Consider the following 25892-nt stretch of genomic DNA (forward strand, 5'->3'; position numbering starts at 1 on the left):
TGTTATAAAATTATCTAAATATGGAATAAATATTGTCACTCTGTAATATTCCTCAAGCGTGGTAACAGGTGTATCTCGATGTACTTGTTTATAAACACGACGAGGCAAAGAAATATTGATATTGGAATTCTTACAAAATATTTCTGCTCTTTCAAATATTAATTTAAATTGTATTCACCTGACACGAATATGTGATGTACGAGTTTATATATATTTTTATTTTTTTTTCGATATATGCATTTTATTACTGACCTTTATTTTAGATTCTGAGCGAAGCGATAAATGTATTGATTTTACAATGATGTGTGCTTTTATTTTTATTTTTTTTTGTGTCTGTCATCACCTTTTAGGACAGTACAAGTGATTGGATTTTCTTCAACAGTAACTTTTCTGTTAGGAAAGTGAATATAGTTGGTACTTTGGGGGGTAAAAAGTAAAAATTTCCCAGTAGTTTTTAAAAGCGACATGAAAAACAAAAGAAAAAATTACCTAATTAAACAGAGTGGGTTTATTTTTTTATTGTAAATTAAAAATATTACTTCACATACCATAATTTAAGCTTTCTTCTGTGATTAATTGTATTTATGACAAAAAGTAAATATTTGTTTTTTCTTTGTTTTTAGTATTATAAATATGGTTCAGTCTTGGATTCCGTTATGTTCCCATATTTCTAATAGAGAAAACTGTAAGTTTTTTAGGTCCCCTGCAAATGATGTACTACGCAATAATTGGGCCAAAGCAGTAAGGTAGGTTGTTAACTTTAGTTCAATTTTTATACTATATCAAAATAATATATTATGTACTATTGTTTGCGCCCGGATGAGTAGAAAATAGCATAATCCACCACTCCGCCACCGACCGCCTCACAAACACACACACAACACAAATTACTGTATATTTTATGTTTCTATGTCAATGTTGTCGTCCGTGAATTATTATGTAATATATAAATGTAGATAAGTGAATTATGTAATGCGGTCGCCGACGACTCGATGTGCGGAAGATTAAGACGGCCGCCGCAGTCCACTTTCTCGCACCGGTGTTATCCAAAAGCGCAAATTATTGTTTTGTGTGCCGGTCGTCGTTCGTAAACATAATATTACTATATAAAAAAATAATTTAAAAACGTTTTATAGATATTTATCACATAATATGGATTGATATATATATATATATATAATATAAAGTAATATAATATCGATCAAACATCACAGTACGTATTTAAACATAACCATAGATTCCAAAATTATAATATAGTTATATATTATTATTACCACGGAGGCACGGACTAAGATATTATGATTTTAGTATCATTAAAATAATAAAATGTATATTATATTATTTTTATAAAATTATTTAATGGATCCAAACACATACCATTGGGCTATATAATATATAGTAGGTAAATGTTGGTAAATAATTTCATTTATTTTTTGAAAAATACGGGTCGGGGCCTCGGAGGCGATCGCCTCCTGGCCGCCTGGGCCAGGCCGACACTGCTGTTTGTAAGTAAGTGCATGATTTAACTCTAAAGTATCAAAATTATACCAAGTTTGTTGTATTCCACCTATGGTGGATTACAATAATCAATTAATACAAAATCCTAACCTAACCGTATTAAAATCAGATGAAAAAAAAACCAAATTTAAACATTTTTAAACTAGCCTATCTATCTTCTTCCCAAATGTCTAATCCAGTGGTGGCCAAACTTTTTTTACCTCGGGCCAGAAAAAAAAAATTTTTACCGCGAGCCATACAAATTTTTTTTATTTTTAAGTAATAATCAGAATATTAGGTATAGGTATATAATTTCATATTTAACGACGTTTTTATTGTACTTAATAATTTTAATGTCTTTATTTAATACTTAACTTAATAATTACTACAAATGAAAAAAAATTAAATCGGCTTACATTTCAAAAAAATATTTTTAAATAAATTATTAACTACACATATAAAAATAAATATAGAATATACAAAATATCGTTTTACACTTACAAAACATATTTTAAAATGTATTAATTTGACTGATCACGACTTATCACGATGGCTGTAGAAACTACAATGTAGATAAAATTGGTCGCGCAACGAGCACAGTAATATTACTCGTTGTAGGTACCTACATTGTTGTTTCTACAAAAATAAGATAAGATACAATAATGCTATTCATAATATGTTTATAGAATGAATACAGTATTTTTAATTTTTTTTTTTTTTCGTAAATGTAAAATATTATAGTTCTTTCGCGGGCCAGATATTAAATGATGGCGGGCCGTAGTTTGGCCACCACTGGTCTAATCTATACACAAACATTCATTTATGTATATGTTTTAAGGTGAATGTCGACATTCACCGAAATTTCTGGTCAATTTCTTTTTAGATGTAGAACTGGTGAATGTTGACATTTTGTAAAAAAAAATTGCAAACAGCACGGGGTCCGCAATCTACCGCAGGTAGATTGCCTACCTGATAATATACTGCTGCGAATCAGAATTTTTATTCCAGGCAACAGAAAAGTTAAGATAAATTTTGAACACCATACACCGAATATTAAATAACGAATTGAACAAATTTTGAGTCATATAGAGTTGGTACATTTAACGGGCAACGAAGTGCACGGGATCAGCTATATATATATATATTGACAAAAAATAATAATGACAACAGACATGCCCGATTAACCAATAGAAACCAATACATAATACACTATTATTATTTTAATCTGCAACAATATGTAGATGGACTACATTGTTGTATTTTCGACATCAAGATTTCCTACTTTTCCGATGGATTTTCCTAAAATTTTCTTTCGTAAAAACTTTCTCTTGGCAATCACAAACATCTTAAAAAAAAATTAAGGCAAATCGGACCAGCCGTTCTCGATTTATTAGGTAACATACATTTTTCACGCTCCATTTTTATATATATAGATAAAACAACTAGGTATTTCAGTGGTTAGACCATGTCACCTTTAATTATGATAAAAATATATAATGAAATTATAATATTATACAATGACCGCAGCTGGTAACTTGAGGTACCTTTTATAATTTAGAAGTTAAAGTTTATAACTAGTAAGTGATAACCACGATTTCTACAACGAATGATACCTGTTTAAAAAAAAGAAATACCTAGAAATGTCTTCGTTTTGCAATTTACTAATACTGATGCTGCTTGCAAAATATTTTTATACTTGGAATAAGATGGACAACATTTTAGTCAAAAAAATGTTTGGAAGAAAATGGAATCCAACCTTTTGTTGGTGGAAAATGGTCAGTAGAGGAAAACAGTATCTCATTTTTGGAGGAAATGGACAGTCAGCACCAGCAGCATTTTACATACAAGCTATTAGTCAAAAATTTATTATTTTGAGACTATTTTAACTATCGTCTTGGGAATCAAATATGTGTATATTGTTTTCAAAATTATTCGTCATACTTCAGATTGTTTTTTTGGTAATAGTTATGTATACAATTTTATTTATGATTCAAATCAAATTATTAAACATTTATTTATTTTATATTTCATACAACACCATTTAATGTTTAATTAATATTAAAGTACTTCAAAATTAAAACAATATAATAAGTACATTTTTATTTTTTGGTACCTACCTAGACAATTAACTATTAAGTAGCTAGTTCAAAGTTCCAAATCGCCACACATATTATATATTTTGTGAGCGCAAGGCGCTAGATATTATTATTTTTATTACACAGGATAGGTAGCAGCTGGCCAGCCGAGCACCGTCATATTTGTGAGTTTCTTTAATAAATATATATATTATATATATTATCATTGGTATTATTATTAATTTTTATATTGCTGTTGAGCCAGAAGGGCTGTATATTATAATTTCAATCACAGCTCAAATAGCTGTAGCTACAAATTATTACAAATCTATTGTCCAAGGATTAAAAATCAATACACATTTTAATTTCGTTTCTCCAGAAAAATTCACAAAGTATGCTGCAATATCCTTTTGTAGTTTTTTCCAAGTTGAATTTTGATGCACGATATATGTTGTGACTATTGGTTATGTCAATGTTTGTTCCCATTGTGTACAGAACGAATAAAACTACTAATACATACAAATAGCGACTAGAAAATTAATAAACTAACGGGGGAAACAGAATTTCATGAGTAATTCATGAGGACAACATTAATTGACAAAATATATCAAAAAGAAAATTAATTCTACAATAGAGCAAACCACAATTAATTTAACAATAGAAATTAAAGAATTAAAAACAGATTTTACGTAGAGAAAAAGAAATAAAATAAATTTATTACGAGTGATGGTATATTAGGACTTAAATATTAATTGATAAGTCACGCAGTAATTGATATTGCAAATAGTACATTAACAGTAAATAAGAAATACAAATTACAAACGAAAATAATATATGCTTTAGGAAACCACGCACGGAAACAATAATCATATTGACATTGCATATCGGGCAATATATATAAGAAAAATATTTTAAACAGGCAGGAGTTATCACCGGATGTACACTACACTAATTTATATATAACACAGTCAGAAACAGAAAAATAACGATTGACGTATTAAAGATATCGAAGGTGGGGCAAAGCATAAATGTGGGTTAAATTAATAGAATATCGCAGGAACTTGACATTGACAATGATTTAAACGAATTTGGAAACAGAAACAATAACAACAATGACATTGACCACGTGAATAAAATAAAAAGTTAGATAAAGAGGAGCATTTAGACATAAAAAAAAAAATAAATCAATATTACAAATTGTATTTTAAAAACAATTGATGACAATCCAGGGAAAATTAGAAAAAACGTATATGCATGTAATATGTGCAAGGTGAAGAGTAGTAATATTTACAACGATAATAATATTAAATGGTATAACAAAGTATTAGGTATAATTGGTAAGAAGAAATACATATGAAAAAAAAGGTTTAGCATTTTGTGATACATTTTATTAGAGAAAACTATAACGGAATAAACCTCGTGGATTAATAAGTAATAATATAATTAATGGAATAAAATAAATGAAAATAAAAAATAGATATATATGATTAAAGATCACATACAGAGAAATAAGTTAAGTCCACTTTGGAAGGGACCATACAAATTTTGGAGGTATTAGATTCAGAAAACGTAGTGATATCGCGAAATCGAAAGAAAAAAAGTAACGATGCATAAAAATGACGTGAAAGAATATTACGACAACAGAGATAAAAGAAACAGAAAAAAAAAATATATAGAAAAAGAGTAATAGGTAAGTCACAAATAATTAGTTTATAATATAGATAAAATAAATAATAAACACTAAAGTAATGATAATTGATAGCTCGTAGTATATAAATATAATATAAATAATAATATGGAAATTAATAATTGAAGTAGTAATGAGTGAAATGAAGACAAATAAATTTTGTAAATCATAAAAGTCGACGTGGGATGTGAACGATGTAGCATTGAAATATGATGAATAGTATATATTATATTATAGATTAATTTGGTTATGGACGAGAAAAATCGGATAGTCTCGGTGACCAGATGGTCCCGGAGTACGAAGAAGTGTCGGAAGTAAAAAATCTATTATAGAGACAAAGATAGGGTTCAGGAGGTATGTAAGAATGGTCATGAAGTTAGCCCCCCCACTTTGGCGGATTCACTTCAAACCAGCGGCAATATTTAGCAAATTAATTGCAAATAATTGCAAATTGGTTTTTAGAATTTGCAAATCAAAATTGGAATTTTGGCGAATTTTTTTGCAAATTTGGTCAGCCCCCCCCACTTCGTCCGATCCGTTCCAAACCAACGCCAATATTTAGCAAATTAATTGCAAATAATCGCAAATTGGTTTTTAGAATTTGCAAATCAAAATTGGAATTTTGGTGAATTTTTTAAAAAGTCGATAAAAGTCGCATTTTTTTTATAAGTACGAATTTTTTTTATCAAAAATCGATTTTTTTTTTTTATTAATTTTCCTTGAAATACAGATTTTTATTGATTTTTATCCAACAGATACATTTTTTTAGACTAGATTTTTTAAATTATGAATTTTCCATCAAACAGATTTGTATTCAATTTATATTTTTTACAAAAAATCTAAATTGAATTAAATTCTAAAAAAAAATCTGTTTGATAAAACAGCAATAAAAAAACTAATAAAAAATGTAAAATCAATAAAAAAACCATATTTGATAAAAAAAAATTTTGGGTAAAAAATTCAGTTTAAAAATATTAATTAAAATATGTTTGATAAAATAATCTTATTGTATAAAAATTCTTAGTAAAATTAAAATCTTAAAAAAATCTGTTTGATTAAAAATCTATATTTAATAAAAAAATCTAAATTTGATAAGACAGTTTATTTTTAAAATAATCTGTATTTTAAAAAAGAAATCTAAATTTGAAAAAAAATCAATAAAAATTCTGTATTAAATAAAAAAATATGTACTTGATAAAAAGATATATAGAAAAAATCAATAAATTGATAAAACCATAAAAATTCAAAAAAAACAGTATTTTATTAAAAAATCTGTATTTAATAAAAATCTGTTTAATAAAAAAATCTAAATTTGATAAAATAATTTATTTTTACCAAGGTCAATGTTTAGAAAATTAATTGCAAATAATTGCAAATCGGTTTTCAGAATTTGCAAATGTAAATTGTAATTTACAAAATAATTAGTAGGTACAATTCTGTATAATATTAATAATTAACGAAATATATATTTTTTTTTTAAAATGGCCAAAAATGGCTCAGAAATAATTTATAAAATTAATGTGGAAATAATATGAAACTAATAAAAACATAATAATTAGTTAAAATTTATTAAATAAATAATATAATTTAAAAAAATCATATAAAAACAATATTTACAAATTTAATAAATTAAATTGTCTACAATAAATGATTAAAACAGAAGTTTATCATTTTGAATCATTATAATTATTATATTTAATATATATATATATCTTTAGTCACTTTAATTTTTAGTTTTTATTAGCATTGATTATAATGTATTATTAAATACAGATTTTTTATTAAATATAGAATCTTTTAACAAATATATATTTTATATCGATTTTTTTATCAAATATAGATTTTTATTAAATACAGATTTTTTAATTAAATACTGAATTTTTTTTTTGAATTTTAATGGTTTTATGAAATATAGATTTTTTATTTAATAAACACAGCCCCCAACTTTTTCCGATTCGTTTCAAACCAGCGCTAATATTAAATTTAGCAAATTAATTGCAAATAATTGCAAATTGGTGAATATATATTTGTATTATTGTTATAATGTTTATGAATGTTTATGAATTTTTTTTAATTTAATAATAATGATCAAAAAGAATTCTAAAAATAATTAATTAAAATAATGTAGGTTTACTAGGTATAGGTATCTAAAAGTTATAAGAATAATTAATAACAATGATTTATACATAAATAGTTAATACATTTAATTAAAATTTAAATTAAAGTATTGAATTAATTTTGAATAAAAACAATAAATTGAATATACTAATTGTGGATTATAAATACAAAATATCAAAACACTAAAAGTAATTAGTAAAAATTATGTTTATTGAAAATTATTAAAAGTAAAATATTTATAAATAGTGCATAAATAATGTATATTACAGAAGCTCGAGACTGTTTAGTAGAATGGTGTAATAAATAAGAGAAACAAAATACAAATAATAAATCATATAATCATATAATCGTATTCTAAAAACCGATTTGCAATTATTTGCAATTAATTTGCTAAATATTGGAGTTGGTTTGGAACGGATCGGACGAAGTGGGGGGGCAGACCAAATTTGCAAAAAGATTCGCCAAAATTCCAATTTTGATTTGCAAATTTTAATGGTTTTATCAAATATAGATTTTTTATTGATTTTTTCTATATATCTTTTTATCAAGTACATATTTTTTTATTTAATACAGAATTTTTATTGATTTTTTTTCAAATTTAGATTTCTTTTTTAAAATACAGATTATTTTAAAAATAAACTGTCTTATCAAATTTAGATTTTTCTATTAAATATAGATTTTTAATCAAACAGATATTTTTAAGATTTTAATTTTACTAAGAATTTTTATACAATAAGATTATTTTATCAAACATATTTTAATTAATATTTTTAAAGTGAATTTTTTACCCAAAATTTTTTTTTATCAAATATGGTTTTTTTATTGATTTTACATTTTTTATTAGTTTTTTTATTGCTGTTTTATCAAACAGATTTTTTTTAGAATTTAATTCAATTTAGATTTTTTGTAAAAAATATAAATTGAATACAAATCTGTTTGATGGAAAATTCATAATTTAAAAAATCTAGTCTAAAAAAATGTATCTGTTGGATAAAAATCAATAAAAATCTGTATTTCAAGGAAAATTAATAAAAAAAAAAAATCGATTTTTGATAAAAAAAATTCGTACTTATAAAAAAATGCGACTTTTATCGACTTTTTAAAAAATTCACCAAAATTCCAATTTTGATTTGCAAATTCTAAAAACCAATTTGCAATTATTTGCAATTAATTTTCTAAATATTGGCGTTGGTTTGGAACGAATCGGACAAAGTGGGGGGGCTGCATGAAGTTAGCCCCCCCAAATCATTTTTTTAGTTTGCGAGCGTGCACTAAATTTGCAAATCCTAAAAACCAATTTGCAATTATTTGCAATTAATTTGCTAAATATTGCCGCTGGTTTGAAATGAATCCGCCAAAGTGGGGGGGCTAACTTCATGACCATATGATAAGAGCAACAAATCCTCAAAACGACTGAATAGTTGTACCACAATTTTGAAATAATGGGTGTAATATAGAATCATTACAATATATTTATGTTACACTCTATATGGAAAAACAATTGGTGATGTTTTACGTAGAAAGGTTACATATTTGTAAGAAAAATCATGTACAGTACACGTAAACAAGAAATATGAATGGTATAAATGAACAAGTCAAACTTAAAGACATGGATTACTATTTAACAGTCAATCGGGTAGGAAATGTAAACGACAGGAAGAATAGAAATTACCGAATAATATTAACATATCAATAACTGAGGAAAATGACGAAAAGTTAAAAATAATAATTACGCAAAATACAAGTAAAAATAATATCAGTCACATTAGTACTACGGAAATGAGCATATATTACGAAATCGTAACGATCACAGTAGAATATAATATTACACAAATATCGGGAGTTGAAAATACACATTCAGAAAATGTAATGAATAATACTACGAACGCAGTACAAACAGACGGGACGTCGAGTTTAGATTTTTATACCACGGAAAGTGAACCGGAAGCAAATGAACACAAGGAGTCACAATATTTTAATAACGAAACCGAAAGTACAAATAAAAAAGAATGAAACAATTGTATATTTGCATGTAACCCGAAGAACGTGAAACAGAGGATGTATATATAGTTGACATAGTATATGTGATACTTGGAATAATATTAATAATAATTGGTATAGCGAAATATGATAGATTGGTAAGAAAGGAAAGATACCTATATAAGTATACCTAGTTTTGAGTTCGCAGGACAACACGCCGTACGAAACAGCGAGAAAATAGCGCTCACGAGACTTTAACGGAAAAAATATATGTAATAAAATAAATAATAAAATGTAATAATATATATAGCAATAATGAGTTAATTCTAGTAAAGATAATATAATTATAAATAACTGTAGAATAGAGTATACAGGGTGATACAGTTCCTAATAGATTAATAATATACTAATAAAGCATGGCGCAGATAACGCTAAAATTTATAGATCGATAAATAAATAAAAAATACTATTATAGGTTTTTGATTGCAATAACGTTCAATGGACGAGATAATAATAGTAATAATAAAAATAAAGTTATCATCAAATTAAAATAACAATACTACTATGGGAGATTGTGAATTAAATAAATTATATTACAGAAAGTAAAGTGATGAGGAGGGATGTTCAGTTCGGAATATAAAAAGTGCCGATCTGATCTAAGATAGATTGTAAATTTCGATTAGCAGCAGCTTTTTGTACACTGAAATAGACAAAATATGCAAAACAAAATAACGAATGACATTTGAGTGGTTGATGAACCATTTAAGATTTTTGAAAAAATAAATAAATAAATAAATAATAGAACTATTAGATGGAGAACCTTAAGTTAAGTGAATCAAATAAAGTCTCAATAAGAAAAATAGGTATAGATAAACATAATAAATTTAATAAGCAAACTATCAAAATAAAACATAAAAAGTGGATAAGTGGATGTCGCTCTGCTGTACAGTAGGTTACAAGTGGGTCACTGTAATGGATGGTGTTAAATTTGAATACAATGATATAATATCATTGTATAAGAAAAACGATTCTGAGCGAAAACGGTCAGTCAGCCTATGATTTTACCAAGTATATTTGATGATATTATTGTGAATAAAGTAATTTATATATAACCTATTTACGTGGAGCCTTGTTTTAAATTTTCAATCCTTACTACAAAATAATTATTAAATTTTAAAGTTGATATATTTTGATACAATTCGAACTTTAAATCCTTATAAAAAAAAACTGTGCCTATGTATTTTTAATATTTTTCAACTGCTATTAGAACGATATATCAGGAGCCTTATATTAAATTTTCACGCTTTTTTACCTAACAAATAAAAATTTATTGATATTTATAGAAAAAAAAACTAAAAAAATTGAAAACTGACAATGTCCGTAAACAGCTTAAAAAGAGTCAAAATATTTTCAACATTTTATGGTGTATAGAAAATGCTAATATAAACATTCAGTGAAATTTTCAAGTATCTACAGTCATTCATTTTTTAATTACAATAAAATAAGAAAATTGTTACATGAGAAATCGAGTAAATATCAAATGTTGTAAAAATATAAATTTCAGACGCTCATAAAAATTTAATTTAAGTTTCTTCTAGACATTTTTTTTTTGATAAAGGTAGACAAACTTATGAGTAATCTTATATTACATTTTTAAATCTTAGATTTAAAAAGAAAAATTTTTATGAATTCTCATCAAAATAATTTGCTAATTTTCGTGATTTTTTCGTATTTTGTCAATATTTGAACTTTAAATGCTTATAAATAAAAACTGTTAATATTGACTTTTAATATTTTCCAAACGTCATTGTAACTATATAGTAGGAGCCTTGTATTAAAATTTCAAGCTTTTTAACCCAACAAATAACATTTTATTGATATTTATAGAAAAAAAACTAAAAAAAATGGAAACTGAAAATGTCCTTGAATTGTACACTGTTTTAAATGATTGAACAAATTGTTCATTCTTGAACTAAAAAAGTTTGCATAATTTTGAGATTTTGATGAGTTTTGTCAATATGAGATTTGAACATTTAAATCCTTATAAAAAAAATAATGACTGCTTATTATATGATATATCTTAAATTCAAGCTTTTTTACTCAACAGATAAAATTTTATTGATATTTATAGAAAAAAAAACTAAAAAAATTGAAAACTGACAATGGCCGTAAACAGCTCAAAAAGAGTCAAAATATTTTGTAAATTTTATGGTGTATAGAAAATGCTAATATAAACATTCAGTCAAAATTTCATGTCTCTACGGTCATTTGTTTTAGAGTTACACCAAAAACCAAAATCGATTTTCTCGAAAACAGATTTTGCGTAAAAATTCCCGTTTTTTCCTTAATTTTTCTTTTGTTTTTCACGTCGCTTGTGAAAACTACTGGGAAATTTTTACTTTTGACCCCCCAAAGTACCAACAAGATTCACTTTCCTATCAGAAAAGTTACTATTGAAGAAAATCCAAGCACTTTTACTGTCCTAAAATGTGATGACAGACACAAAAATAAAAAAAAAAATTAAAAAAATTAAAAAAAAAAATAAATAAAAAAAAACACACATCATTGTAAAATCAAAATTTAAATAACTGATGAATATATTAATAATAAAAAGCCATAATAAAAAATAGAAATAAATAGATAAAAGAAAACATTTGTTTTTAGATATTATAAAATTGGGAGATATATATTACATATAGGTACACTGAAAATGAAAAGAAAATATAGAAATAACTTTTGAAAATATTCAAAATAAATAATATTTTGAGAAAATATTATATAAACATGGTGTTGGAGATAAAATATACGTGATAAATTACTAAATTAGTATATATATATATATATATATTATACAAGAAAACAAATATATTGTAATAATCTTAAGTTTAAGAACGAATGAGATATTGGAATTACTAACACTAATATGGAATATATTGTGGGAAAAATAAGAAATAATCCTTAATCGAATAATAATTTAAAAACTAACATGGATGATAATTATGGAACACCTATATTAAAAGAAATATTGTTTTAGAAAAGGAAAGAAAAAAAAGATCATGATATATAATAATACTGTAATACTAACAAGGAAACTAACCAATATGAAATGAATTATTGTAAACATTGTATTTTTTTTGTTGTAACGATAAGTATATTGTGTACAATTATATATGTGCAAAATATGGAAAAAAATTGTAAACCAAAATTGAATTGTAAAAAAAAAAAAACATTATTGTAACAAAATTGTATAACTAATGATTGTGAACATAACTGTAATTGTAACAGATAACTTGTGAATGTAAAATTGTAACTTAGGGAAGGTGCTTGTACTAAAATTCAGGAATGAGCCAAATTTTAATGTTTAGATAGTGAAATATGACTTTAAGAGGGGAGGTGTAACGAACCCAATAATATACATACTATATTATTGTGATCGTTTCGCCTTAAGGGATAGCATATAGTAATTTAAATATATAAATCACTGTCATACATTCTATTAAAATACGCTATGGGAATATAACGAGAGGGCGATGCGATCTTGGAAACCGCATTCCAATGGGTCCTACAATCTCACCTGAACAGGTTAATGAAGTAGTAACCACAGGGCGAAATACTCAGAGTTAATATTTAAATACAGTAATCAAATCGTAGTACATATTACTGATTTTCGGAACAACCATTAAAAAAAACCTACAGAAGAAATATAATCGTAATTATATGAATATGATATGGTATATGGTTATTACTTATAACATATATACATAAATAATGCACGGTATCTAAATATACGGATGGCGTATAGCATAGAACCGTGACCCCAGAACAAGCTTCGATTATAGGGGGTACTGAAACATTTAATTAATATTTTGTGATTATTTTGTGACTGGTGCCATTGTTGTTGTTGTCGTCTTCCTTTGGACCTCCGGGTGACGAGTCCTGGTCGATCTGGCTATACAGCATTATTGGGGACATTGCATACTGGACGAAAACTACTGCGATACGCCGATGACTACGGTTGAGAAGCGATCAACGACTGAAAATAGTGCCACAATGACACATTGCTGTGGTGGCAGCCTTTTTGGTATATTGAGATATATTACTCATACGATATAATAAATAACAATTTTATACGGGAGGTTGCTGTATGTACAGGCCATTTTAACGGATTTTTTTTTATTAGAAATTTATTTAATTATCCTATCAACAAATATAAGAACAAACGTGCAAATTAATGTTAATTAGTTGAATGAGTAAACATTTTTTATCAAACATTAGTATTTTTAAGAGTATTACACATAATAAATAATAATGTACTATTTACTACACCTTTTCACTGCTGTGGACGTGTATACACGTCTGAGCAAAGCACCTCCTGTGTATACACGTTTTTATCAATTTAAATTATTTGACGAGCCACAGAAGAATAAAAATTATAACGGATTATAGATTTTTGAATTGTCTATCCAATGGAAGAAAAATCAAAAGCCTATCACAAAAACTTAATTTGTTACAAACATTAACGTGTTTGGCGAAAATCAATGATAACTTTATTGGTAATATTTCTTATCACGAGTGATTTATACGTAACTTACATTTTTTAAATAAAAAAATTTTAAATTGTGTTAAAAATATATTTATGACTTAGAAATATTTAAAAACCTGATGTATAAATGATTTGGTAATTTAATTTATTCAAGTGAGTGCATTTTGAGAACCACTGTCTAAGAGTTATACAATAACCGTTTAAATAATTTATGAAACATGGTCAGCACACAGCAAGTGCTTTAGATTTTAGTAGTCAACTGTGAAAGAGTTTTAAATCTTTACTTTTTTCAATTTAATAAATATAATTTACCAATTCACGTTTAATTGCGTGGGTACCTAATTGAAATAGTGTACTGATATAATTACATGAGGATTATACGTATTTATTTTATTACCCACGTACATCTATCATTTGATAAAAACATAATAAATTCATTAAAATGTTACACAATAAATGTATATTCTAATCGAAAAAATCATATTAATAATAATTTAATGTAAAGACAAAACTTATACCTTAACTGCAGGGTATTGTATATTTTATTATTTAACAGTTAATAAATTCATGGGTTCATAACAGATGCTCATTTTACTATGAATTACATATTATACACCGGCTCTGTAAAACCTCTCGTGTACTTCTGAATTCCAACGATTTATCAAACGCCAGTTTCTTATTGTCCCATACCCCTCGACAATATTTACAAAAGAATGTACTGGGAACAGCCCCGCTTGAAACCCAAGGTCAAATTCCGTTATTTCTATACACTGTAGTTACAACTCAACAAACACACCTGCATATTTTCAGTGCATCGGTTCGGTTTAATAATAATATGTTTTTACTTTCAGACCAATGGTGAATACAATAACTCGAAATTAGATAAGTACTTTCTCTTTATTGAAAAAAATATAAAGAAATTAATTATTAATTATTATAGTTAACTGTAGGTACGTAGTATGTTATATATTATAAAAGTAATAAAAAAAAAATAGTGATAGTGTAATTACAAAATATTAAAAAGTTGTCAACTATGGCAGTTTTAAAATGTGTACTCCTCTCCATCATTTGTTATATAGGTATATTTTATGCGTCGCGTAGAGAAATTATAAATTTTAGTAATTAGTATGGAATGTTTCAATATTTTTCTGCAATTAATATATTTTGTTGAATAACAATAAAACAACGATAATATTATAGATTGACACGAAATCATTTTTAAAATTTTGTTTTTAGCTATGTGCAGTGTTTGTTAGTGTAAATCTACTAGGTAGTTTAATGTCAACACATTCTAATATCTTAGGTACTGCGTATAAATTGAATGGTTGAATAGATCAAAATTAAAATATTAATAATTGATAATAATAATAATAATAATAATAATAATAATAATACATTATAAAAATGAATACTCGTGTCCATATTCTCAACCGCTGTACTGATCTTGTTTATATTTATATTTAATAATCGTTATAAATACATACAAAGGTGAGTAACATATTATAGTACGCTACTTTTCAACCAGAAATTCAAACTCTATAATATATCGAAAATCGATTATTTTAATTTTATTTTTTTATGGAGACTTAAACAAATGTCACCTACCCTTTGAATGAACACTAACAATTTTTGATGAAATACAAATGAGTTTTAAGGTTATAATATTAATTATAAATCAAAATATTTTGTGTAATTAATAGACGTTATTTCAAAGTTTTTATAGGTGTTTACAGCAATAAAAAATATTCAAAATAATAATTTACAAATAAAAGCGTCGTTATACGCCCTAAAATAATAGAACATGAAAAAATGGAAAAGGAAATTGAGGCTGTAATACGATAAAAAAAAATCTAATGAATATAAAACAATAATATAAGTTGAAACGTCATGCATTTGTACGTGTGTTTGTTTGTATTGTTGGCGGGTGGGTAGAAGAGCTATCAGGATGTATGGTGGGAGAGAGTGTAGTTTCACCAATAGGATTGTCGTTCGTCCGATGCTCCCGTGGTTGTAAATATCACTTGGCTACCGAAATCAGTCTGACGATAAATGTAGTTCCAGGTGATACCGCTAACACCAGACAGTCCGGAAGATCTAATAAAATTGCACTCATAGTGAGTGGTTAAATTATCTCAATCATTGAAAAAGGAATTTTGGTACTTAACGATCTAATAAATACTGGTTCAATCGCATGATAGATTTCAAAAGGATAATCAGGGGATCTGTTAATGATTCAAAATAAATAACTTATCGGAGAGTAAGTACCTAACTAAAATTTACAAACAAATAACTAAAATAAGTAGGTTCTTACACATAAGTTATATCGACACTTGTCAGTTGTCACCCGTCAATACATGCAATGTTGTTCAATAGCTAAATTTACCTTTGTATTAAACTTTATATTTGTATCTTATCTAGAAAAAAAATTGACACCTAATTTATAGCCATCTAAATAAATGTATCTACATAATTCACAAAATCCATAACTAATAAGTAATAAGTCCAGGGTCGGAAGATGATATCACTTAAAATTGAATAATTATTATGGGCTTTAATATTACCTTAATAGTTGAATATCGCTATATATGCGCTAAAGATATGCAATAAAAACTACAAAATATGCAAAAATAACGGAGATTCACTAATTAATATTTTATTAAATCAACACCAACAAAATCTCTAAATATCTTTAAATATGTAATATCGAACACTGCCGTCAGGTTAATAGATCTTTTTACACTTAACATTACTGTTAACCTTTCTTAATTATCCGTGATATGTTGACTTAAACGCGCTCGTGTATATATTGTGTGATAATAGTTGATAAATAGTGAGCTTCCGAATTTAAAATTAATCTTCGTATGTACCCACACACTGTAAACACACGCGCACCACTACAAAACAATAATTGTTACTTTACACAAAAAATAAATATATTATTTTGTTATCTCAGGATCTAAAAATTGTCATCTAAAAACAGCCGAGATTCACTATACATAAATTAATGCATGGAGTATGAAAATAGTATATTGATAGCTAGTTAATATTTTTTATCAAATTATACCGGCTGATATTTTGGTATTTAATTTATGAGAGGTAATTGCAGTGTAAATATATTTTAATGCAATCAATAGACAATCATACAACTCTAAAAATAATTATATAAATAATGTTATAGTTAATATTTAAACATTTTGTTATATGATTACCAGATTACAGTTTATAAAAATGATCAGAATGAGTACATCGATAATTATAATACGATTGTTGGTTTGTACGGTGATATTCTTTCCACCATATTGTGTAAGCTCGAATAACTGGTACCAACAACTCGATATCTCCAAGATAAATAAAGAAATTCAAAAAGTTAGTAAAATAATTGAAAACAGATATCGTTCAGAGGATATTATATTATCAAATATTAGTCGTTTGACAATTGGAAGCCCGGTTTATGGACAACTGATCGAATCTATGCCTTCCAAAGAGGGACATTCAGGATCTCAAAATGCTGAAATTATATTTGAAGTTACACGAAGTTTGAAGAATACATATTGTTTGAAGTATATAAGCATACAATAAATATCTAAATGAAAAAAAAATATGTATGTTTATTATAATAATATGTATAAATTAAATTATCATTTCAGGTACGGGTTAAGTGATATACAATGTACCAAAGATTTAACGAAAGTTAATCTGACTGGAACAACATTGGGTGGGATGTGTATGTCTGAGTATTACAACGACAATTTGTGCATCGGGAAGGACTTTGAGTATCGTAGTCCTGATGGATCTTGTAACAATCTGAAACGTAAATATTTGGGAAAGGCAAACACGCCTTATAAACGTTTGCTGTTTCCAGTCTACACAGACGGTAATATTTCTTAATTAAAATCACCCATAACCTATGTTTAGATATTTATTCTTATTAAAAACATTAAGATATTCATAGTACCAACTCTTACAACTAACACTACATTTTTTCTAAATATAAATGACGTATTTTAATTTACACTCTGGCTAATCTAATGTTGTGATTTCATTAATCGATCACTCAGGTGTTTACGAAATGCCCAATATTAACGATGAACAGCTGCCTAATCCTAGATTACTGAGCACAAATCTTGTAAAAGACGAATACTCTCCAGACCTAACAAAAACGATGATGGTGGCGTACTGGTCTATATTCATAGGCCACGATCTCTCACACACGACAGTTTCTACAATGGGTATACACATTAAACAGATAACCGTATAAAAATTGATTTCATTTTAATTAATGGAAACGTACGTTATTTATTTAATCCAAAGGGAAAGATAACAGATTTGTAAATTGTTGTGATAAGGACAAAAGTATTCAATATTCTCTGAACAAAAATATAAGGTCCTGCAAGCCCATATTTATACCGGATGAAGATAGGTTTTTTAAACCGGATCCGTTTGATTACATGAACTGCATGAACTACGTGCGTTCGCGGCCAGCGGTGCGTTCTGATTGTACATTTGGACCCATGGAACAAGTAACAGCCATATTAAATAATAGCATATTGATAAAATTATATAATATTTTTATTATGATAAAAATAATAACACTTATCGAAGTTATTTTGAGGGAAAGGCTCGAATGGTGGCTTCTATAGGCCAAGTCCATATAAAAACGTACACAGAAAATCGCGTATATTAAATAAATAAATTTTGTCCGTTTGGAAAATGTTATACGTTTGTCATTTTGTTTAAACGTTTATTAATTATTGATAATAAATAAAAAAGAAACAAACTGCGAAATCAGTGTGCATGGTGTTATGAACAAGTATTAATAAACATAGGCACGGGTGTAATAACTAATAGTTAGTAAACATTTAATAAATGACGTAGAGTTTATAAAACAAGTAGAATAAATTACGGAATTAAATAATGATTGTAAATTAAAATAAACAAGAACAATCCCGAAACTGTAAATAAGCACTTTTTATATTATAGTTAAATTTAGATATATACAGGTACGTACATTTGGACCCATAGAACAATTAACAGCCATATTAAATAATAACATATTGATAAAATTATATTATATTTTTACTATGATAAAAATAATAACACTTATTGAAGGTATTTTGAGGGAAAGGCTTTAATGGCGGCTTCTATTGGCAAAGTCCATATAAAAACGTACACAAAAAATAAATGTAAATAATACTAAATAAATACATTATTGCATTTTTTGTTCGTTAGAAAAATTTAAATTCGTTTTGTTCAAATGTGGTTGATAATAAACAAAAAAGAAACAAACTATGAAACCCGTTTACACGGAGTGGTGCAAGTATCTCCAGCACCTTAGTGTTTCGTAAAAACCACAGAAACTAATAGAATATTTAAAAATTCATAGTCACTATTTAAAACGTATTTATGTTACACAGATGAACCAAGCTACCCATTATTTAGACGCATCGATGATTTACGGTACGACGGAACAACAGACGTTGTCGTTGAGAAAAATGTCGAGCGGCCAACTATTGGTACAAAAACCACTTTTATTCTTTCCAAACTGGGATCTCATGCCGCTGGAAACAACCCATAAGAACGTTTGTCAGCTCGGCCCCGGCACGTGCTTTAGGGCTGGTGACATTCGAGCAAACGCGTTACCACAACTGAATGCCGTGTACACACTGTGGGTAAGGGAACACAATCGGATAGCCCTAAAACTGTATAAAGAAAAACGCTTCCTGACTGATGAAGAACTTTTCCAAGAGGCTAAGAAAATCGTGACGGCTTGTATACAGCACATCACGTACAACGAATGGCTGCCGGCACTGCTTGGCATTAACTACACCATGGAAAACGGTTTGGGACTGAAACAAAGAACCACGTACGACGAGACTGCTGACCCGACAGTTAGCAATAGCTTCGCGACCGCGATACTGCCGTTCACCAATTCCATGATTAGCGATTCAATTAGGTTCGGGCTTATACCGCATATAATATTATTATTGTCATTATTATAATACAATTATCGTGCATGCTGTTAAGTCATTTCGTGTTGACAGTTTTTAAAATAGATGTGGACGATATTGTCAGTATTCAAAAATATTCCTTTTAAAATTTAGGATCAATACGCAAGTGCAACAATATTGTCATCTTATTTGTTATTTCACTTTTGTGAACTTGTTAGCAGTTTTTCATATTTAAACAGTGACTTATATATTTTAGATTTTGATATTCGGTACGAAAGAATGTATTGATTTTACAATGATGTGTGTTTTTATTTTGTTTGTAAGACTCCCTACAAATTTTCGTGACGTAAACAATATAAAAAAAGATAACTGGAAAGTAACTTTCAGTTTTTATGAACGTATGAATTTAAATTTTTTACAATATTTTAGTCTATCAATTTTGTTATTTTGTTGTAACTCAAATATAATAAGCAAACACACTTTAGAAATTCATAAAAGTTTATCTTTTCATACTTAACATAAATAATTTTAATAGAGGTTTTCCAAAAAGTTTTAAACCTTTATCAAAAAGAAAAAGTTCACTGAAAATCACGCTATTTATGGTCATGAGATATTATCGATCTTTGTTATTTTTTTTAACTATTAAATTTGATTATTTACACAAGTAGCCTAACACATGACGTCCCACTCAGAATCTTTTTTCGTATACAATGATTTATCATTGAATTCAAATATAACACATCCATAACAACAACATGCATGACAACTAATATACCTACTGAAAATGCGGTACACACTGGCCCAATTTGTCCACCTATTTTCTAAAAATTAAATGTCTACAAGGTAGTAGCGTATTGAACGTATAGGTTTAGATAATTAGGTACCTATAGGCAATATTGTTTCAATACATGATATTATTTCATTTATATCATAGACCAGAAAGTGCGTAAAAATATTATACCAACAATTGATTAAATATGATAAATATACAATTATATATAAGAATATTGACGTTTGAAAAAATTTAAATTATTAAGTTGTATTGTGTTGTACGTCAAAGCTACCAACATATAATTGGTGTGCATGTTTTTGTTTAGTTTCAACTGGATTAATCATGTATTATATTATGATTATACTTCGTATAATGGTTCCTTAAAGAGAAATTACAACCAACCGATTTTGTTGGGCAACTTTGAAAACCCTCACGGTATCGATAGAATGCTAATCGGACTAACTGTACAGGCTACAGAAAAAGTCGATATGCTGTTTACACAATCTGTAAGTTTATTAGATACAATCAATATAAAAACTTTATATTTTTACAATATGAATATTGATAACTTCAATATTTTAGACAATATTATTTTCATTTATGTTTTTTTAAATATTTTTATAGATTACAAATTACCTATATAATATTGATCCTAATGATTCGTTTGGAATGGACATTTTCAGCTTGGATATACAACGAAGCCGAGATCACGGTATTCCAAGCTACACGCAATTTAGAAAATATTGTGGACTAAAAGACATAGAAAACATGCAAGATTTGTCTGAGATCATGGTGGAAGGGGTAAATTTGAAAAAAAATTGAAATTGTTAAATAATAATATGATTACTGAACTGATTAGTATGTTATGTTGTTTTTAGTCGGCTGATAAATTATTGAAGCTATACAAAACTTGGAACGATATAGATCTATTGGTTGGTGCATTGTTTGAGAAACACGTTGACGACGCAATGGTTGGCCCTACGATGAGGTGTATTATCAGGGAACAATTTGTAAGAACTAGAATTTCAGATAGATATTTTTATGACGTGCCAGGAGTATTCTCTGATTGTTAGTTTACCTAATTGATTTTTAATGAATTAACTTAATTTTAACTAACCCATTTTTAATTAAAGATCAACTGCAGAATATAAAAAACGTGACGCTTGCCAGAGTTTTATGTGATAACGCTGGTGGTACCCGTGGTATGATACAACATGCATTTTTGAGACCGGAGATATATGATCGTTTAATTCATAATTGTGTACCAACATCAATTCCGGAAATGCAATTTATTGGTTGGTTTGATAAATTGGAAGACAATTTTTTTGGTACAAATTAACACTAAAAATCAAGTGTACACATTATAATATCAATTTTTTTTTTTTTGATAATATAGTACTAATATAAATAATTTATTTTTTACATTTATTTACATTATTATTCACCTTCTTTTACCGACAACACAATTTAAGTTGTACGGTTTTACGAGATAACGACGTACCCAGTATCACTGACTATATATCCCCTGTCTCGCCGGGGATCCTATACTGTGCAGTGTAAACCATATAATTTTAACCATCAATATACATTTTAGTAAGCCCTTTTTGAAAATAAATTTAAATTTATCATTCACAACAATCATATCCATCATAATTATTTAAAACAAATACTTAAAGTAGCCAAACAAAACATGTGCACAAACATTTCGATTGCGGTCTGCAGGACGGTAATTTAAAATGGTTTAGAAGGTTTTGCGATAGGTGGGTTTCACGTTAATTTAATAAATATCGGGAATTGGAGCTAAAAAATAAGTTATAACGAATAACGAATAAGTATTAATTAACACATTATCAATAGAAATTTATGTACAGAGTGTTTATAATTTTATGTGAGCAGATTTTACCATGAAATACTAAAATTGAGAAAAAGGTACCAATGCAAAACTGGTTTTGAATCATATTACCTAGACGAATTAGATATTAAATATTTTTTTATTTATTAGAAAACCGAAGTATGAAGGGAAACTTTTAAAATTAAAATAGGAATTATTTTTGAAATAACATTTATGTACAGTTTAATTATTAATGCATTTGATGGTTTGTTTACATTTATAGGTCAATATTTGAAGCTATCGTTTGAATTTTGGTTTTAGTTTGTAAAATGTCAACAGTTAGTAATGACAATCGTAATGTTTGATATTCTGTCAGTTTTGTCAAGTGTCGTACACTTTCTATTTAATTACCTTTACCTACGTAATATAATTTGTATGTTATAGTGATTGTTTATACTTGTAATCACAGATTATATTATTCTACAAAATAATGTCCCATTTTAATTTCTGTAACCTATAAGCATTAAGACTGTAGTAAATAGATAGGTATCTGTCATGTACCTACTTATGTCCTGTACCGTATGGTCTCATCAATACTATAATATTATAGTGATTACTGATTAGGTAGGAACCTACCAATTAAGTTTGGTTAGGTTGTCAGAACAATAAATTACCTATAGGAAGTATACTTCTACAGTTCTACAACATAAAATCTCATCAAGCTTAAAAATGGTTGATAATTAATTTTATACTTTCAGTTTACATGGATATAAATATAAATAAGTCCTGTAGGTGTGCCTCTTTAGCGAACAATTTTCAGAGTTTATAAATTAATTATCAAACAAATTAGAAATAAAACTTATTGAAGGGATTACACGAGGACTAATTACTGCTAATAAAATAACACAGAGATAAAATGTTAATAAATTAAACTCCGTAGAATTATTAGATTATATTATACAGAAATAATTGAAAAATTGTTCTTCTTGCTCTCGGAGATCAGAAAACATCGTGGCAAATGCACGTTTTAATAAAGACCTTTGGGCTATCAAAAGGCATTCTTATATATTAATATATTAATAAACTATCAAAAGTCCTTGTGCGCAATTTTTTAGCCATTTGTTTTTTTTTAAATAATTATACTCCGTAAAAAATATAAGCAGCTTTTATCTTTGATTATTCATATTCAATTGTAATTAAGTCTAAGTTGTATTAAGTGATCGATCATAGGTGTTGTCTATACTGAAGTAAAACTTTGAATGACAAAATTTCTTCAGAGTCAGTTTGATACGCGTTTTGCGTATGGTACGCGTACATGTGATACGGGCCTTAATATACTAAAATTATGCTACATTACTATGATGAAATAGTATACTATATTACAATGATAAAATTAAGAAAGCGGCTAAAGACTTTTTATGTGGACACTTATTAAAGATCTAATAGTTATGTTAACAATTAATAACGCATTCATAATTAATAAATAAATTAATAAAATAATATAGCGATCACAAACGAAAAAAATATTTGTAATGTATTTAACATTTTGTTTACTAATGTTGGTAACAATATATCAAAGAATATCAAACAAATAGGTTGTGAAGAAAAACCGTGGGAACTTTTTTAAACCATTAACGAAGTTAGACCTTCAAATAAAACGTTTAGCATAATGTATCACTAATTGTACAATCAATTCTAAATTATGGAATATTTCCATGGGGCCAAGCGTAGGTATGCCAATTATATAAATCTATTAAAAATAACAGAAAATAGCTTAATTAAATTTTTGTCAAACAAATCAAAATATAGTACTTACGTAGCGATTATACGTATACCTATTGTTCATTAACTATATGTATAACGTCATTAGATTTTTTAACGGGATCATAAAAGTAACCTTGTGTTGCGGAAATGATGTGAGTAATTACAACTCCCATAAAAAATTCCAAAATACGCCACTGTCTATACCACCTAATAACTATAAGATACTGTGCAGGTACATATGGAGTATCTTCAGTGTCAGCACATATTATGCGGTCGGCACAGTTGCGGTCTTAATGGGTGCCACATTCAATTTTTTTATAGCTACCTATATGAACCGTTTTTAAAAATTACCTGCTCAAATTTGTTTTCAAGAAATGTCCCCTTGTTGTCCACAATTCCCAACCGGTCAAAAACTCAAAACGTGTAGCATCCTGCTCAATAATTTATCATATACCTTGGAGTCAGTCTAGTAAAGTACCTACTTGAGTAAAAGTACTTGGATAAATTATTGTAAATACTTTCTTAAAGTATCTGTATTTTTTTTTAAAAAAAGGTACATTCAATTCCTTATACTTTTTGGTTTATATAGTATTTTCTATTTTGATTTTAATCACGAAAAATAAACTAAAATATATTGAGAATTTATATAATAGATAGAAGGTAGGTAGTGTTGAGTAGTAACGTAACGCAAATTACAAATAACTGTAACGCAATTACTTTTTCAGTAACGCAGCAATAATTTCACTAACTAAAAATTAATTATGATTTATGAGTTATGACAAGGTGAGATGAATGTACATTTGTACATAATACTTTAATAGGTCTATTATCTCTGGGTCTATGATGGTAAAATATATACATAATAATTGAATTAAATATGATTAAAAAAATGATAAAAAAGTAACGTTATTTCTAAGGCACTACTTTATTAATGAAAAAGTAATGTAACGTGGTAAAAATTATTTTAGGTAATGCATATGTAATTTAAATAAAAATATTTGAAGTTACGAGTACCGTAATTTCATTCCTTTTTAAAAGTAATTAACCCAACACTGAAGGTAGGTATATTTTTATTGTAAACTATAATACTCAACCTATGTATGCACCCGACAACGGGGGCAGACACCTGCATGACCAATCGGTTGGTCCGAGAACAAGTTAATGTACCATATTTTTGGATAACCGTCAGATGACGCCTACTAAAATTCTGAATAGGCAACTCAATATACACCTGACCAAATTGCTTCTATGCAATCATTTACACGACAACGAATCTATGGCGTGGACGAGTGGTAAGTACATGGGTAGAAGGAAGTACAATTTAGTTAAGAAAAGCGGTGGGTGGTCTCTGTGGTCGAATCGGTTTGGTGCATTGACCACAGAACTCACACACATTGGGAACTTAACATTAACTTAAATATTTATAAGAAAGACTGCTATACTGGTAGTCCCTCAGATGATCAATACGACACACTAGAAGACCTAGGCGGCCTCACACATCACTCGTTTGAGTGGCTGGTGGACTTACGCACGATATCTGTCACCAATTCCGATGTCTGATAATTTCCAACAACCAACTGAAATCTGATATACTGGCGATGATCATGAACACCATACATCATACCACGAATAGGAATTCTATGTTAAAAAAAAGGTAGATAAGTGGATGTAGCTATG

The 25892-nt window shown here is 27.4% G+C and overlaps 1 protein-coding gene across 1 annotated transcript; it reads left to right on the top strand.

The window, feature by feature from the left end:
* The first annotated feature begins 17128 nt into the window (after window positions 1-17128).
* On the top strand, window positions 17129-21959 carry LOC132949257 (peroxidase-like). The gene is made up of 9 exons (XM_061020050.1): window positions 17129-17460; window positions 17548-17774; window positions 17959-18129; window positions 18212-18420; window positions 19315-19853; window positions 20946-21126; window positions 21245-21421; window positions 21499-21688; window positions 21754-21959. Exons 1-9 carry the CDS (start codon window positions 17129-17131, stop codon window positions 21957-21959), a joined length of 2232 nt encoding a protein of 743 aa, XP_060876033.1.
* Window positions 21960-25892: the final 3933 nt, after the last annotated feature.

This window comes from Metopolophium dirhodum, chromosome 1 (genome assembly GCF_019925205.1).
Source record: "Metopolophium dirhodum isolate CAU chromosome 1, ASM1992520v1, whole genome shotgun sequence".
Lineage (NCBI taxonomy): Eukaryota > Metazoa > Arthropoda > Insecta > Hemiptera > Aphididae > Metopolophium > Metopolophium dirhodum.

What these genes read in the sequence shown, in the direction of transcription:
- LOC132949257 (XM_061020050.1), top strand. Translation starts at nt 17,129, where the DNA reads ATGATCAGAATGAGTACATCGATAATTATAATACGATTGTTGGTTTGT. An exon ending in CATTTGGACCCATGGAACAA is followed by an intron (nt 18,421 to 19,314) that starts GTAACAGCCATA and finishes TATGTTACACAG; the next exon opens with ATGAACCAAGCTACCCATTA. An exon ending in GCCAGGAGTATTCTCTGATT is followed by an intron (nt 21,689 to 21,753) that starts GTTAGTTTACCT and finishes TTTTAATTAAAG; the next exon opens with ATCAACTGCAGAATATAAAA.